This window comes from Akebia trifoliata, chromosome 9 (assembly GCF_017979445.1).
Source record: "Akebia trifoliata isolate Shusen 1 chromosome 9, ASM1797944v1, whole genome shotgun sequence".
Lineage (NCBI taxonomy): Eukaryota > Viridiplantae > Streptophyta > Magnoliopsida > Ranunculales > Lardizabalaceae > Akebia > Akebia trifoliata.
In genome coordinates this window covers 19,491,309-19,508,924 of record NC_141383.1, presented here as the reverse complement: position 1 = coordinate 19,508,924, position 17,616 = coordinate 19,491,309, and the positions used below count along the sequence as shown (strand labels likewise).

Here is a 17,616-nt window from a genome sequence, read left to right as displayed (position 1 = left end):
TCTCAAATGTATCGAAAAACTCGTCCGAGACGACTCGATATCAGGCCTGGACGAGACAAGATGTGAAACCGAGTTTTAAAACCATGGTTTAGGTTAAGCCTAGTCGTGTTTCGATCAGGGATAATAACCCGTCTAACACGTTTGGTGCTGGTTTTTGGATTGTAGAGCCTGATACTATTGGTCAATAGCGAGGTATTGTTAATCAAGCCACGCATCCCGAACGACTCAGCTCGCTAGGGGTTCCAAGGGGCCAGTAGTGTTTGAAAGAAATTATCCCAAGGGTATTTTTATAATTTTATTGATTTTATGTAAAACCTGGGGGTAGGGTAGCAATTAGAGGCCTTAAAGAGCCAAATATTTTTTTTAATCTATGGGTTAGAAGTTTCGAAATGAGTTGATTTTTGGTGAGGATGATCTCTACATTAATAGAACTGAGAACCGAAACCATTTTGTTTGAACATTTTTGGCATGTATACATCTTTTTTCTTGGCGTGTGATACATATTTTAATTAGTCATTGGGCTTTCACGTAGAAACGATGCGACCATTCAAATTATCTATATGATATTGTCTAAATGGGCCATTGGGGTGGTGCCTTGTTCCTGTCAAGCTAATGCTTCCTGCCCACTCAACGTTCATTTCTTAATGTTGTTACACCATTTGAAACCACATCAGTTGAGTCAGATATGGCACCTAATTTGAATCAACCCTAATGAATAAGTTTCCCTTTATTGGATTAAATTCAAGCCCATCAATCAATCTCTCATATTGTTATATTTAAGCCCATCAATCTATTATACATAAAAATTTTCCATGATATTAAATGGTTATGAGGAGCTATTTTTGGCAATTTAACATTTTAATTGTGCTTGGTTATTTAGACAAGATTCACAGAAGTAGACAATTATTATGCGGTTCGACTTTAGCTTGCTTTCCCCTCTCTTGATTTCATTCAAATCTAGTAAAAACAAAATACTATCGTGACATTCATCGTTGGATTCATCAAACATTTCTTGGTTACAACAGCTATACCCATTATCCAGGCTTAGTTTTACTTGAACCAAAATCCTTCAATGGCTAGACTAACTCCACTTCAACAGCCTACAGATTTGGTTCCAACAAGAACTACAAGCTCATTTTTTGTTGCAAGTAGTGTCAGTAACAGAGATGATTGGTTTCCACTGCTTGTCATGTCACAACCAAGTCCAACCTAAGTAAATTTCAGTTTTATTTCTACTAAGTAGAGTTGGTTTTATAAGAGATGATTCCATAACTAAGATCAAATTGTCGAAAGATCAAGAAATTTGCACTTTCCTGTGAACGCACACATTAAGGATTTTTTGGACCAATGGTTTAAATATTCATGCATGGGCTTATCTAAGTCTCTCTCTTATATTCACGTAAGTGATATGAGAAGTTCTATATAAGAATTAGACAAATTTTGTATTCCTATCTTATGTGAGATTAAAGAGTTTTCACTAATAAATTCAATAGTTCTGCAAACCACATACAACAAACCATGGCTAATAGGGATTGTTTGAAGTCGATTTCTCATTCATCCAAAAGGGATTTTTGACAACTAAACAAATGAAATTATTCTCTTCAATGAGAAGAATAAGTTTACAAGTGATCCTACCTCAAATCAAGTGTGGGATCCACTTAAATCATAGCTCAAAAAGACCCACTTGGTCACAAAAATCTGAAAAATTCTAGAGATTTTTTCCGACATATTTTTTTTCCAGGACTATGTACCTCATTAATGGAATTTAACCGATAATCTTGAGCCAAGATATTGCCAGATTTCAATGCTTGATCATGAAACACCTAAAAAATCTAGTCCAAAACCCAACCACCCTTGTTTCTGAACTTGGTTCGACAATGGGTTCCTTAAACTTAGCCACCTCACTAAGTTCTTCGAACACCTCAACAAGATTTTGAAGCCTTGCAACAAGTTCAATCAGAAGTGAAGCAAATGTCGCCAATGACAAGACACTTGCATTTTCATACGTCTTCGATTCTTCTTCTTTAAGTGCTGGGTTGGAACCAAGTGAGAGATGTGCAGGCCATGACATATGTTTCTTGAACATGGTTTCCGACGGCAAGCCTTGTGGCATCAAGGATTTAGCACTTATGTCGGTGTTACAATCATCCCAGATTTTCAAAAGTGTATCCGATCTGAAGTCGAGGAAAGCTTCACTAAGGGATTTGATGCCAAGTAATTTATTTTCACCATCCTTCATTTCGGGAAGGTCTTCAGGCTGTTTTCCAATTTCCCAACTTTCGGCATTTACAAGAAGATATGATCGTCGGTCTATTTTTGTTTGCAACTCTTCTGCTGCCACATGTACTTCAAAAAGGATGTCATCTATGTGACTTAATTTCTCCATTTTCTTGACTTTGTTGCCAAGCTCACGCAAGACGTTAGCAGCTTCGGTACCAACTCTTTGCAACTCACTGCTAAAGACCTGTTTCCGTTCTAATGGTGCCTACAAACACAAATTATAAAATCTAAGAATGTAAACATATAGTTCCAATCAAAAGGACTCAAGGCTCCAACACAGATTGAGAAATTTTTTTGAAAGAATGCATGTTTGGACGTTTGGTGCAAGTATATAAGAGGGAAAGAGTGAGACCAAAGATGACATGGATGGAGGTAGTAATAGAAGACTTCGAGATACATCCAAAACGGAGAAGTAGGTGATGAAAATGTATTAACTTTTCAAAAATCAAGGTAGTGAAACAAACTTTGCATTGATAGAGTGATAGGGTACATTGATGTTCAAATGATGAATTACAAACGAAAGAGTTTGCAGAGTTGGGTCCGAGAAAACCCATAATGTTGACGATTATGTTCTAAAATCTTAGGACTTTGTTGAAAGAAGATTCATCGAAAAGAAACTTCTATGATAAACATGTTTTTGAATAACTTCCTAAGAAGTACATGGACTATTGATTCTGATACGTTGTGGTGATACAAACAGCAGTCCTAAGATATACAGCACGGAAATACAAACAATTTCATGGAAACATTCTTATAAATATCTTAAATTAAGATAACATTATCACCTGTATTTCGGAAAGTATACACCCATGCAATGCCATGACCATAAATGCACAATGCCTCAGCGCACCACTTAGTTTTACATAGTTCTTCCAAGGATGGTTGAACATCTTATACCGGCCATGGGGTGGCTCCCATATAGCGAAGCCTTCCTGCAGAAATACAAATATTTTAAATGAAAATTTGTGTGCGATGAGCGACATAGAAAGCCTAAATTCAAATTAACGCACACCAGAGTATTCTCTTGGCTTGTAGATTCTATAGCTGACATGTAGCTTTTGTACAGAGGACTATCGGCAGCTTTTGAAGAGATGGTCTCATATTCAACACATTGCACATACCCATTAACACAATCTACCGAAAAAAATAAGAACAAGAAGAATCGGTAAAGCATTTATTTACGAGCAACTTTACTAGCTCAAGTATTTTAATAATAAAACCAACCTTCCAAGGAAGAAGATACCGCATTGAAATTTTTAACCACCAACTTATGCAAATCTTCGCCTGCCCAAATGGGGTAAATGCATAAATTTACAAGCAAACTAACAGTGGCACCGATTAATATGAGTAAGAGGCGATTTACGGCCGTTTGGATAAATTCCGTCATGTTGCACCCAGATACCAATATGAAGCAATACGTCAACAAGAATACCCGAAGCCCATATTCATATTGTTTCATCTTTGGGTACAGTTTCGCTAAGGTTGCAGAAAACCCTACCAACCACACAAGTTAATTCAAACATCAAAATATAGACAACAAAAAGAGGGGTTATCTCAGATGAATTTTCTTTTCTTTCTGTTGTGTATTTTGATGCAGAATGTAAATATCAGACCTGCAATGAAAATACCAATCCTGATGACAACTTGTTCACATTTCCCGCTTATTACAGATAGCTGAGCTATACCCAGAGCCAGACCTACGGCAGATAATGTCCCTAAACCACGATTAAATCCTCTATTAAAGGTTGCTCCTGAAGAACAAAACAACCAAGAATTATATAAGGTTGGTCGAAATTAATAAAAAAAATGAACATTGACAATCAAACAAAGTAGTTAATTTCTTTCTTTCTTTCTTTCTGTTTTTTTGTTTTTTGTTTTTTGTTTTTTTTTTTTGAACTTCTTCACCAATTTAAATTGTTGCGATCGATGTTGTGAATCAAGTTGGTGATTTAGAAAGCACTATAAGACTTATACCCCAATGGGGAAACTTCTGGAATATACGTAATTGTAACTCGTTCTAGCTAGAGTTATGAAAGTCTGAGAGAGGTATTGGGAGAAAACAAGATCTCATTGTTGCGAAAAGCAACTAGAAATAGCAAGCACACAATGCAAAGAGATCTATGAGGTTCACCCTTTTATAGGCCACGTCCTCGGAGGCCATTGATCTTCTTCACTATAAAACTCCCCTCAAAAACACAAACAACGGCGACTCCGTGCTGGGGTCTCAGTCACAAACTGAATACAAGACACCTCTACACAACACTCATCCGTGGACGTAAGCACTACCCAATCACATTAAACCTTGTTGTGTTCTTGATCTAAGGTTTCATGTTCACACAAGTATAAGTTGATAAAAAAAAAAGTATAGGTTGATTTAACATGATTGAAGTACCTATGCTGAACTCGAAGACGAGGACAACAGTGAGAATCGCCCAAACCGCATATTTGTTGAGATCCTTAATAGGTACTTTCCAAAAAATGAGTTGGGTTATAATCATAAGGGCCAAACCCATCTTAGCTGAGAAAATAATTTTTCGAGGATCCGAACGACCGAATTCCCAAACCTTAATGGAAAAATGTTGCAAGCAATTCCATGATTTTCTTATCGAGTCTCCAAATGAACGGAAACACCAGCATTTTGTTTCTCCATCAATACTGTCCATGCTTCCCAACCAAATTTCTGAATACTCCCCATTTTGAAGGAGTCTCTGCCTACTCTTCTCTCTGAAATTATATCTAAATGACCCCAATTTTGCCTCCATTTTCTTCTCCTGCCATTTCATATAAAAACATAAATTAAAAAACAAAAAACAAAAATCCAAAAACAAGAATCAAGAATCAAGAAATAGAATAGATATAGAAGTAAATAAATCAGAAAAAAAAAGAATCTATGTGTAATTATTTATCTCTTCATCTTTATAGAAATACCAACCAAGCAATCAAGAAGTGGATTTGATACTGAGCAAATAAATTCAGGAAAAGAGAAGATTGAAGATATGAGGTTCATAAGTACAGACCAATCTCTCTCTCTCTCTCTCTCAGGTTCATAAGTACAGACCAATCTCTCTCTCTCTCTCTCTCTCTCTCTCTCATCTTCAATGAGAAAAACCATAAAGCAAGTAAATCAATCCTCACTGAGAAATTGAATCAACATAAAGCAAGTAAAGTCAGAAAAAAAAAACAAAAGAGAATTGCATATCAAAGCTTCACACATAAAATTAAAAATAAAAATAAAAAATTAAATCAATCTCTTTCTCTCTCTCTCTCTACAAACTCATCTTCATTGAATAAAAATCAAGAAACTATTTAATCCAGAAAAAAACCACCACGAAAATGAACCCATATAGAATGATTTCAAAAAACTAGGAAGAATTAAAGATCAAAGTTTCATGCTTTTCACAACAATCACTCTCTACTTACTCAGATTCACTACTAAAGAAACCCAAGTGAGAAATCAAGAAACTTAAATATCCAATAAGTTAAGCAAAAAAAAATATATATATATATATATATATATTTAATGAAACATTCATACATTCAAAGCTGGCAATTATGGTATTTGAGATTTCGTTCAGTTTCCCATTTTTAAAGAAACAGAGATTTAGAGAGAGATGCGGCTGGTGGGTGCGAAGTAAAGTACGGTAGGACGGGTAAACACGGGAAGACTGGAAAGTTTGGAAAAATGTCTGAATCCTGTACTACCAGTAGTTGGATAGTTAAACTACCTCTTTATCTCTTATGCAAGGGCGGAGCCAGGATTTTGCTCATGTGGGGGCAATTAAGAGTAGAAATTTTTTTGGGGAACAATTAAAAGTTAAAAAAATAGTTGTGGGGGTAACTAAGAGTGAAAAAAAAAAAAAAAAAAAATTGTGGGGGCAATAGTGAAAAATTTGTTTATCAATCACTAAAATCTATCGCAATAACATATTAATCTATAGAATTTGAAAACACTTGGGGGAAGTGCCCCCACAACCCACAACCCCCACTTCTAAATCCAGTAGCGAGATTCAATTTCTTTTTAGAGCAACTCCAACCGTCTTTTAAAACATCAAATATAAAAGCTTGGGCAACCGAATCAAACTCCAACTATCCTTTATTTTAAAGAAGAGAGATTTACTTGATAGACCCGACTGTTGCATTTTTGTTACAAAAACTCTCTTGGAGTTTTGACAACTCTGAGGAAACCTTACTTTATGAAGTTTGTTACGCACCAAACCTCACTTTATCAAGTTTATTTCCGAACAAACCCTAGAGTGGGGATCCTTGTCATAAAATTCGAATTTAGGCGATGAATTTATTTCCTTATAAGCTCATGGGCTCTTCCACTCATTGTCAATTAATTTTGAGTTGGACTCCCAAATTTATCATGGTATTTCTCTCCTCCAAGACACTCAGTTCATATATCTTCGTGCTTTGGCCTAGTATGGCTCAAACTTACGAGAGCGTGTTGAGTTTAGTCCTACATCTGACACTCATTGTCTTGACTCTCTCCTTATAAGCTTTTGAGCCTCTCAACTTATTATCGATTGGTTTTGAGTTGGACTCCCAAATTTAACACAATATCAAAGCGCTAGATTCGTATAGGTCACATATCTGAATCTTTCCACCCTTTTGGGTGAGGGGCAGTGTTAAGTATATATTTTCCTCCACTCTCGGGTATGTCATACCCCAGTTAAGCCCCGTAAACCCTTTTATATTCATAGTTATTCCCTTCTCCAACAAATCGATCTTTTGGAATAGTTGGTTGATTGACATCCTTTAACATTCATTTATGACTCAAGATCCAATACAGTGTCCCATTCCTATTGATATTTGTACAAATTGATGATATTTGCCCTCAATTTGAGGTGATTAATTGTTATTACTTTAATTAATATGACCTAATTAATTGAATTTTCATTCTTGTAGGTGTTGGAGGTTCAAAATGGGAGAAAAAGACTAAAGATAGATATTTGGTGAATAAAACATGCAAAAGGGTAGAAGAGCTATTATAAGACAGTTAAATAAAGAGCTGAAGAAAGAAATAAAGAAAAGTTTTCAAAAAATGAAAATCTCTATACATTCTCTTACATAAAAACATCAACTCTTATTCTATTTTGTCTTATTATAAAAAATCTCATGCATCCCTCCAATATTTTTTTTTGTTTGTATTTCTCTATCTTTCCTCCACATGTCTTCATCTCATATCTCTCACATTCTATTTTAATCTGTTTATATTATTTTTCTTTTCTTCTACTATTATTTATTTCTCTAGATTGCACATTATTTGCTTCTTCTTCTTCAATCTTCCAATCTAATATCTCTCCCTCTTTAATTTATCGTTAATTTTCTTTAGTTAATTTTTTTAGATTTTTTATATTCAATAATTTTGATAGACTTGTTTATTGAGATTGTTGGTTAAAATCCTAACTAGTACTAAAAGTGAAATTTGAATATTATAATTTTATTTTGATCAACAATGGTGGATTAATGTTTATATTTTTAGATTGATTTAAGATGAGTTAATTATTTTTGTTTAATTCTATATCTATAATTTTTATTTTTTTTTTAGCTTTTATTTACCATCATCACATTGAATGTTAGAAAAATTTTCTAAATTCATTTTGAATGATTGTTAAATTCATTGCTTAAAGAATCACAGTGGTATGTGAATATGTTATACGTGACAACCTTATATTTTTCAAAATATTTTAGAAAATAATTTTTGATTTAATTGTTATATCATCAAATTAGAGATAATCTTTATTCCAAATTGACAGAGAAAAAAGTGTTGAATGAATAAAATAATGATTTTTGAGTAGATCCTCGATGCCTTAACGCTTTTAATTTTCGTTTTAGACCTTCTAATTTGTTTGCTCACACGAAAGTGTGGAAACTCATTTTTTTAATATTTTTTAAGTTAAGTCTTCTTTCACCTCAGCCGTGTTTTATTTCAATTTTTACACAATCCCTGTGAATCGACCTCGAACTCCCGATATTGTATTACTTTATTACAACATTACACTTGGGATATTTAACCTATAGTGGTTCATCGTAGCAAGTCTTCTTTCACCTTTAACATTCATTTATGACTCATGATCCAATATAGTGTCCCATTCTTATCAAAAAAGAAAAAGAGTCTATGTGGCACGTTTTAATTGGACTTTAAATCATTTTGAGCTCCTAACCAAGCCGTGCATATAGTCCAATATATATGTTCTCCAATCCAAATGTGCCACGTAGATATCTTTCCTATGTATAGGAAAGGAACACCACACTAGATCTTGACTCTTCATTTCTTAGGACACATAACGCTATCCTAAGATATGATAGTACGAGATTAACGTATTCTCGAGACACTTTCCTTTAATCTCTTGATATGCGAGGTCCTATATTGATGGAGTTGGCCCACACTCATCGTTCAATTTGTCACTATTGTAAAGACGTTTATAGTTTGTCTTCGTCTTCTTAACTCTCTCTCTTTCTCTCAACCAAACAAATTGTGGAAAATAACAAAACAAATTAATGATTGCAAAAGGTCAAAATTTTCAAAATATGGACCATGAGTTATTCTGTCATAGAATATGACAATTAAGACACTTTTTAAGTCTTATCCTTGTAAAATATCCTAAATACCCTTAAACATGTTAACTTATTAGGTTATCTTAAATATAAATATATAATAAATATCAGAAATACCCTTGAATTATTTCTACAGTTCTCTTTTATCACCAATGACAATCTCTCTATCTTTAAATGCAAATCGGAGAACTCCTAGCATTTTGATATTCCATCAAAAAACTTGTTGTATGAATAAAAGAGAGTATGAAAGTAGATAGGTCTCTTGTCGTATTTAAAATCTTTTATTAGAGAAAATTGGGACTTGAAAGTTGAGTCCTAAATATAACAATTAGGCTCTGTTGGTGTAGTTAGGCAATTTTCGAGTACGAAACAGTGAACTATATGGATTTAGAGTCGTCACCATTGTTTTAAAAAAAAATAGTGTGAATGGACACTTGAAAAATAGTTTTAAAAAATAATTTTTGTAGTGATTCTCGTACGGATAAGGATACTAATCTACTTAAGATCTAGGCAATGCGGTCCATTTTAGAAAATATGAAAGGTGTTAGGCAACCTATTTCTTCTACTTTAAGTGATAACTTTAGATTTGTTCATTTTTCATAAATAAATAGAAAATCCGTAAATTTGATGTTGGGCTTTTGACTGCGAGGGACTTTAATTTTGGCTTAAACCAATGAGAACTTCCTTATTGAGGTTGTGATGAATGCTTTTGAGTTCGAAAATGGGTAGGCTTTGGTTAAGAGATTATTTTCATAAGACAAGACCTCAATGCCTTAGTCTCGAAAAAGTTTTGTGGTGCGTGCAAATGTGTAGGGAATTTTTTATGAAATTTTATTTTGAAAATGTCTTCAACCCTTACCATTTTCAACCGAGCTGAAGTCCAATCTACCGTGTGTAGGTGAGAGTGTTCACTACATCTTAAGGTTGATTTAAACTGGAAAAAAAAATGATAGAGTGAAGATAGAAAAGGGATTGTTATGTCACTTTTGTCCTCATTCTACCTTGATCTTAATTTGTTTCTCTTCTTATTTTTCAAAATGTAAGCTTCTTGACTGTGAACTTTTGAACTTTGAGGGTGAAAATAGAAGGTATTTTAGTATATGGATTAAGGTTGTGAGAAATGTGATTTTAGAAAGTTAAGTTAGGGTTTAAAAAAGATTTTAGGGAGATTGAGGGAGAGTTGAGAGGGTTGAGAGGCGAGAGAGTTCTTAAAATTGAGAGAGGTAAGAGAATTGAGGCTTGAAATAGGAGGTTCAAGCATGAGGGATTTGTGAGTGAGGGGTGGGTGGGTTTTAATAGGATTTTGAAGTGACTTTTAAGGATTAGATTGGGTAAAAATAGAAAATGGTGGGAGAGATTTGTAAATGAGAAGTTTTGGATTTGTGGGTAAGGGAATGATACATATGAAAAATGGTGTAAGTGGGTTGCTTTTCACTTAAATCCATGAATAAAATCTAATTGAGTTGGGTAGGCAACCCATACCTACATTCAATATTGATTGAGGTTGAGGGGTGTGGGTATTGGATTAAAAAATGGTTTACTTAAGGGGTTATGTATTAATATTTTAAGAGGGTAGAGGAGATGATGACACATGACAAAAGAGTATGAGAGTGTGGGTTAGGTGAGTTGATTAAAATAATGGAGACTGGGGAGTGGGAATAACTTGTGATGGGATTTTAGATAAGATGATTAGGTTAGATTTATGACATGTGGGGTGATGTGAGAATAATGATGAGGATAATGAGAATGATTTCTTTTGGGAGGTTGATTGTGGAGGTGACATGTGTCCTTTTGATGATCATAAATTTTTTGTGTTGATTGATTAAGATTATGGAGTAGAGGTTTGATTTAGAATGGACTTTTATATGTTGAGCTTAGGATTTGATTGTAATTTAAGTTAGGCTAGGTTAGGTGATGAGTTGGGATTGGTTTAGGTTATGGTTATTTTGTAAATTGATTGGATGAGAGAATCTTGGGATTGAGTTTGGTTAAGGTATTCTTGGAGGGCTAGCGATGGGTTTAGGACTTGATAGGGGAGTCCTTAAACTTTTTAGATATGCATCATGTGGCATTAGACCAGGATCTTGGATTATAAGGACGGATGGTCAAAAAATGTTTTTATACACCAAATTATTATATTTTACTTATAATAAATTAATTAACACATCCCTTCTTAACTTTTTTTGTGTTATTTTATTAACAAGTTTCGTCATTGTAAATCACTTAAATTTTATTATACAGGTTTTATTTATAAATGAGAAAGAATTTTGTATACTTAATGAGTTAATATAAGAGAAAGTAAAGAAATTTATAATAAATGTAGAAGTAATCATAATCGAATGGTCTTTCAAACTAAGCAATCTACCCATAATCTTCACTTACACCCATCAATTTTTTTTATTAGATACTTTTTTTTCACTTTCTTGATTCATGTTGATATGCTGTTAGGGTTAAAAGTCATGATTTGTTATTTTTCTAAAAATATGAATAAAGAAACGATTATCATTTTTTTTGGGGGGGTAACATATGACATTCCCTTCAAGATGTGCAACAAGAAATGTGCTTAGAAAATTGGAGAGAGAGAGAGAGAGAGAGAGAGAAATCTAATGATATTAATTATAGGGTACAAAATAGTCTCAATCCTAATTAGTTATTGTATTTATAACTTTTTATTTTTTAATAATAGCTTTTGAACCTATTTAAGGGCCTAATTAATAAGGTAGAAAAATTATACACTTCAACGGTAAGAAGCACAAATGAAGTTTTTTTTTTTTTTTTTCTCTCTTAATATTTATTTTAACCTTAGTTTTTATATAAGCAATATATATATGATTATATCTAGCATCACCATATTATACTATAATACCCTTCGATTGAACCTTTTTTTACTATTAGACTAAAATTAATTTACTATTAGATTTAAAATTAAAATTTTTTATTGATCATATAATAATAATAATAATAATATATTCTACATGCAATTTACTAGTTCACAAAGATCATCTCCAGCACACCTTTTCAAGTCTGGTGGCTTTTTACTTTAAAGAGTGAAAGTTAAAAAAAGCATTTCCAAGAGACTCTTTAAAAGTAAATGTTAAAATAAAAAAGGGGTTTCCACTCTTTACATGTAGAGAGCCACAAAGTTCAACTATTTTAATGTTAAAAAATGAAAAACACTTTTCTTACTAACATGATAAGATTTCAAATTTTCGAAAGGTCGTTGGGCCCATATGAATTATCACATTAGCAATTCAACACAACATCCTTCTAAATTTCATGGAAAAACTCATATCACCCCCCCCCCTCCCTCTAAAAAAATAAAAATAAAAATTGAGTTTGATCCAAAGTGTTGAAAATAGACGACTATCGAACTACCAAAACTTAAAATTATAATTTAATAGTGAAAAATTATGTTTTTTTTATAAATAAAAAAAATTCTTCAAATTCTTAGAATTTCATTCTCTATGAGCTCACGACACTTAGTAGGATTTCAATAGGTTTTAACATATATTTGTTTATAAAGTAAAATAATATTAAAAATAGATAAAGAAATATTGAATCTATTAGAATTGAGATCAAATTTTACACTAGTTATAATGACTTTTGTTATTTGTTTTTTTAATAGAAGATTTATTTTAAAGGATATAGTTGGAGATGCTCTAAAATGTGGGTGGGTAGGTCAAAATAACCCTTTATTTTACCCATGTTTATTTGAGTACAAAATTTATGTGGTAAGCTGATAAACGAATGGCGTTGAAAAAAACAAACATGAATGATTGGTGGTGAGAATATTTAGGGAGAAAATTTCTGAAAGTTTAGGAGTTTGGAATTTAGAGTTTGCTATTTATTAAACTGAAAAAAATAAGTGTTGAATAGCATTAAGCATTGAAACTTATAAGCGTTGAATTTAAGTACTGAAAAAGTTATTTGTTTAGATGCTAAATTATGTTTGTTACACATTGCTGAAATTGGTAAATTATCTTTTTTGCCCTTACAATCATATTATACATTGTTTATACGTTTTAAATGCCTATTTCTTATCAAGCACAATAAAATATATTATTTCTTATAAAATTAAAATACAATTCATTTTTAAATAATAAGTAATACTCAAATTTTCAATTTATAAATAATAATTTTTATTTCTAAAAGCCCACAAATTTCAAATTAAAAACAATAATGTCATACAAGTCACCAAATTTTGAAATCAACATTAAAAAAACTTAATTTTGGATGAATACTTTTCGATGGAAATGAAGGATGTGTAATTATAAAAGCACCTTATGAATTAATAAAGGTAACCCATACTATAGCTAATTTTTTTTGTCTTATATGGGTTAAAGTTTTTGGAATGAGAAATTTTTTTGGTGAGGATGATCTGTATGGTCTAGAGATCATCCTCACCAAAAATCAGTCCATTCCGAGACTTCTAACCATGTCAAAAATGATTTCCAAAAAAAAAAAAAAAAATTGACGATTTACAATTCTTGAACTTGTTTTGATGGGGTTAAAAGTTTAGAGATGGGCTGATTTTTTATGAGGATGATCTCCTCATTATAGAAATCATCCTCACCAAAAATCAACTCATTCCAAAACTTTTAACCCATATAAAACAAAATAATTTGATCATGGTGTGAGTTTATTAATTTGTGGGGTGCTTATATACTTACCCATGTGATATAAGAAATAATATCCTTTTAAGAATAATGACATATTTGTCCGTGCCCAAAAAAACGAAGGGCAGACTTGTCTATGCTAAAAAAAAACAAAGTGCTTACTGCTTCAGTACTTTTTTTCAGCAACAAAATAGTGCTGAATTTTTTTCACTTATTTATCAACAATAAATACTGATAAATAGCGCAAGCAAATATCGTCACTGTGCTTTCTTTTTTTAATACATGTGGTAACATCCTATTGGTTCACAACTTAGCACAGAAATTACTGAACAACAACGACGTACACTGTTTATTTACGTGGGACCATCAATTGGCTCTTGGATCACACACTCATGGGGGACCAATGTAAAGAGTTCACCTAAAATGTCTAGGTTGCCTATTGATAATTGACTTATGTGGACCACGTAGAAGAAATATTTGGTGTATGATCACTAACACGTATTTGTTGTATTGGTTCACGCTAGTAATGACATGTAGGGCTGTCGAAGTCTTGAAATGGGAGAAAGTATATAAATTGTATAATATATTTGATTTAGGGCGAGGCTTTGATAACTCATGAGAAAACACATGATCTCAATCGTGTAAATATGAAATCCAATAGTCGGGATTTATATGTATCCAAATAACACAAATCTCAAGGATAAATCTCAATGGTTGGATTTTATGTTTACACAATTGGGATCATGTGTGATTTACATGGGTCATCAGAGTCTAACCCATAAAATTGGGTCGAGATCCAATTACTCATTGAAAAACACATGATCTTGACCATATAAATACAAAAATCCAACAATTGGGATTTATGAGCATCTCGAGAACAAATCTCAATCGTTCATTATTGATTTACATGATTGGGATCATATGTGTTTCACATGAGTCATTTTTCACAAGTCATCGGATCTTTTTCCCCCATAAAGTTGGGTCACTATCCGGTGATGCACGAAAAATGATTCATATGAAAACACGTGAACTTGATGATTATTTTTTTTCAGTGCCACATGTTTGAGAGGTCAGGATACTTTCCTTATTATTTTCTAAAAGAATATAATTCACGATCAATCAACAATTCAAAAGTAAATACGTTTTTTAAGTGGATTTGGATTTATTAACGTGTATTAATGGGGAACGATTGTTGTCTATTTGTTAATTTTAATGAAAATTGTGATGCTACATCAACTTTTAATTTTTCTTTTCTAAATAATACAACAACTAATTGATTAAATTATATAATACACAACTAAAAAAGTATGAAACTAGGGTTTAATTAGAGGGTTGGGTTTCACACTTTTCGTCCACGTAGTATGGTTTTAAATCACATTATACACTCTCGTCTTATACCCCCATTGATATCAAGTTGACTCATCCAAGTTATCTTGTCTCAGGTTTCGATTTATAATTATTTATTAAATTATATTTATATTCAAATAATTATAATCTTCTCATATGTAGATTATAATATATATATATATATATATATATATTTGATATTGTGGGTATCCCTACCCTTCGGGCGGCATCGATCACACACATTGTCCCCTTGAAAAGTCCTATGTGCAATAGGTAGAGTTAAGGGTCAACCAGACCAGGTGAGTGGCCTTAAGAAACTTATAGCTTCATGGGGTTTCGACCACTTGACCTACTCTTCCTGAAGAACTTATCAACGTTCGACTTGCCACTAAGCCAACACCTTGGGGTTATATGTGGATTAGAATATGCTTAGTCAAAATATCAAATTTTGTTTATATAAAAAATATTTAAATAATTAGAGATTAATTATTTTATTAAAAAATATAAAACTAATTGACTTGGCCAAGTTTGTTGACTCATTTAATATTTTCAAAATATCGGACAAGTCATGTGGATGACTCAGTAATGATGATTCATATTAAAGACATGAACGATTTTTAAAACTAGGGGTGCAACTTGGTCCGGTTCAAACCAAGAACCAAACCAAACCAAACTGATAGCTTTGGGGTGGTTTGGTTCGGCTTGGAACAAATTGCGGTTCGATTATGGATTACGAAAATGGAGAACCAATCAATTTGATTCAGTTCTTGAATCAAGTTTGTATAGAATCGAACCAAACCGAAAGCCGAACCCCTATGTAATAAATAATAATTAGTATGAATTATTTTAGGAGTTAGGACATGAATTAATATTTTTTGTGGTAAACTAATGATTTTTTATAGATAGATTAGTGATTATTGTATGAAATTTTATGTTTATTTTTTCATCAAAAAATATTACTTATAATGTATAGAATATTGGCAATCCGTAAAATTGAACTGAATCAAACCGACTTTAGTTCGGTTTGATTCCAATAAAATTTGATTTGGGTCTGATTCTTATTTAGTGGAATCGACCTATATCGATTCGATTCCAATTTGACCTCAAACCAAACCAAGTTGCACCCCTATTTAAAATCATGCTAATCCATTTATGCAAAACACATAGACACCCTTTTTCTCAGGTTTGGTTTTTTTTTTTTCCTTTTCTCTCACTAAATATGGGTCAAATGTAGGCAGGTCCAACTTGAGTTTTTTAAGGTATTTTTTTTTCCGGCTAAGACCTGTTAATATTAATAAATGTGAGGAGGTTGGACTAGATTTCTAGATTAATATTAATGTTAATGAGAGCTGCTATTGGCACTCCAACTTTTACTTATTACACCTTAATTAAAAATAAAGAAAATAAGTAAATGATTTACAATAAGCAAAACTAGGGTTGCCAATTGAACTTCTCTCTCAAAAATAAAAATGTATAGATTTTTATTTTTTGGGTTTAAGATTTTATATGATCCTAACATAATTATAGACAACCGTTGCAATTGTTTGACTGAGCATTATAATTTTGTGTAATGCTTAGATAAGAATTTCAGCCAAACCACTAACGTTTGAATGGTGTGTTTTAATCTTTAATTGGGGTGTGATAAATGATTTAAGAAATTAGTGTGTATTAAGTAAAAGTTGGGGTGCTAATAACAGCTCTCTTTAATTAAGATAGATTCTATTGGCACACCAACTTTAATGTAAAAACACAAATCCTTTTGAAATTATACAGTATCTATAATCATATTGGTATATTATAAGTAAAGTTGGTGTATTAACATCTCTCTTAATTAATCCTCATCTATGTCGACCCCAATCTGATTCATAACCACTCTCTCACTGTTATAATCAGATGATTTAAAGTTCAAAAAAGCACTTCTCGGCTAAGTGGAATTCAAATCAAAGAGCGTCTTTCGGGGAAAAAAAAAAGGATTAATCAATCGGGATTCTGTGAAATCATGCATAAAAATTTTCGATAAATTTGGGGTCCAAAGCACGTAAAGATACATAAATTGGGTGACGTGGAGGAGAGAAAGGCTTGCTTTGGTACCAAGATAAATTTGGGGATCCAACTCAAAATCAATTGGAAATGAGTGGAGAGACCCAGAATCTTATAAAGAGAGAGACAAGGCAATTTGTGTCCGATGTGGGACTAAACTCAACAGTTGTCTGGATCATCTGTATTCTCTTCCTATTGGTCACCATCTCATTGATGCGTTTAACATGAGTTTTTGCACTATAATTTTTTAAATTATATAATTTAGGAAGATTTTGCAAACCCTGCTTGGTACACTACAAATCATTTGCATTTGCAAATGGTTTGCGATGAATGATTTACTAATGCTTGGTAACAATTTGAAAATCTTTTGCGAATCTATTTTTTATGATTGGTTGATCTTTGCAATAAAAAATTTCATTGTGATTTTGCAAATAATTTGCAGTACTTTTTATGCCGCAAATCTTTTGCTGAAATTTCTTAAGAATTTCGGTGATCCATGTAAATCATTTGTTGGGGTTTTCTTTGGTATCTAATAACCTTGCTCACCGCTGGCACATCTCTCTTAACTTTTGCCCATTTATTCCCGAATAATCTTTTTAGGATTGATGGCGGAAGATAGATAGACGTCCAATCCTGCAGCAGCTAGTTGCTCGGTCTGTCTGATCTCACACTTCAATCAACCCCTTCGTACTTCGATCCAATCAATCGATCGATCAAGAGGCTAATCTTTTTTGTTTGGGCCGGTAGCTAAAAGAAAGTCCCCGCTTTCTCT

The 17,616-nt window shown here is 32.6% G+C and overlaps 1 protein-coding gene and 1 long non-coding RNA gene across 4 annotated transcripts; one reads left to right on the top strand and one right to left on the bottom strand.

Annotated features, from left to right (window-relative positions):
• Positions 1 to 1,532: 1,532 nt before the first annotated feature.
• On the bottom strand, positions 1,533 to 5,961 carry LOC147394523 (aluminum-activated malate transporter 9-like). Of its 3 annotated transcripts, none has more exons than XM_086454522.1 (7): positions 5,816 to 5,961; positions 4,673 to 5,051; positions 3,894 to 4,031; positions 3,505 to 3,774; positions 3,293 to 3,414; positions 3,066 to 3,212; positions 1,533 to 2,485 (listed from the first exon to the last, which is right to left on the bottom strand). In XM_086454522.1, exons 2-7 carry the CDS (start codon positions 5,040 to 5,042, stop codon positions 1,802 to 1,804), a joined length of 1,731 nt encoding a protein of 576 aa, XP_086310648.1. In that variant the 5' UTR covers positions 5,043 to 5,051; positions 5,816 to 5,961; the 3' UTR covers positions 1,533 to 1,801. The 3 variants fall into 3 exon arrangements, with proteins under 3 accessions (XP_086310648.1, XP_086310649.1, XP_086310647.1); XM_086454523.1 differs by lacking the exon at positions 5,816 to 5,961 and adding an exon at positions 5,701 to 5,802; XM_086454521.1 differs by lacking the exon at positions 5,816 to 5,961 and adding an exon at positions 5,213 to 5,307.
• LOC147394524 (uncharacterized) lies at positions 4,982 to 5,465 on the top strand. The gene is made up of 2 exons (XR_015181670.1): positions 4,982 to 5,281; positions 5,323 to 5,465. It is a non-coding gene; the product is annotated as an uncharacterized LOC147394524 (long non-coding RNA).
• Positions 5,962 to 17,616: the final 11,655 nt, after the last annotated feature.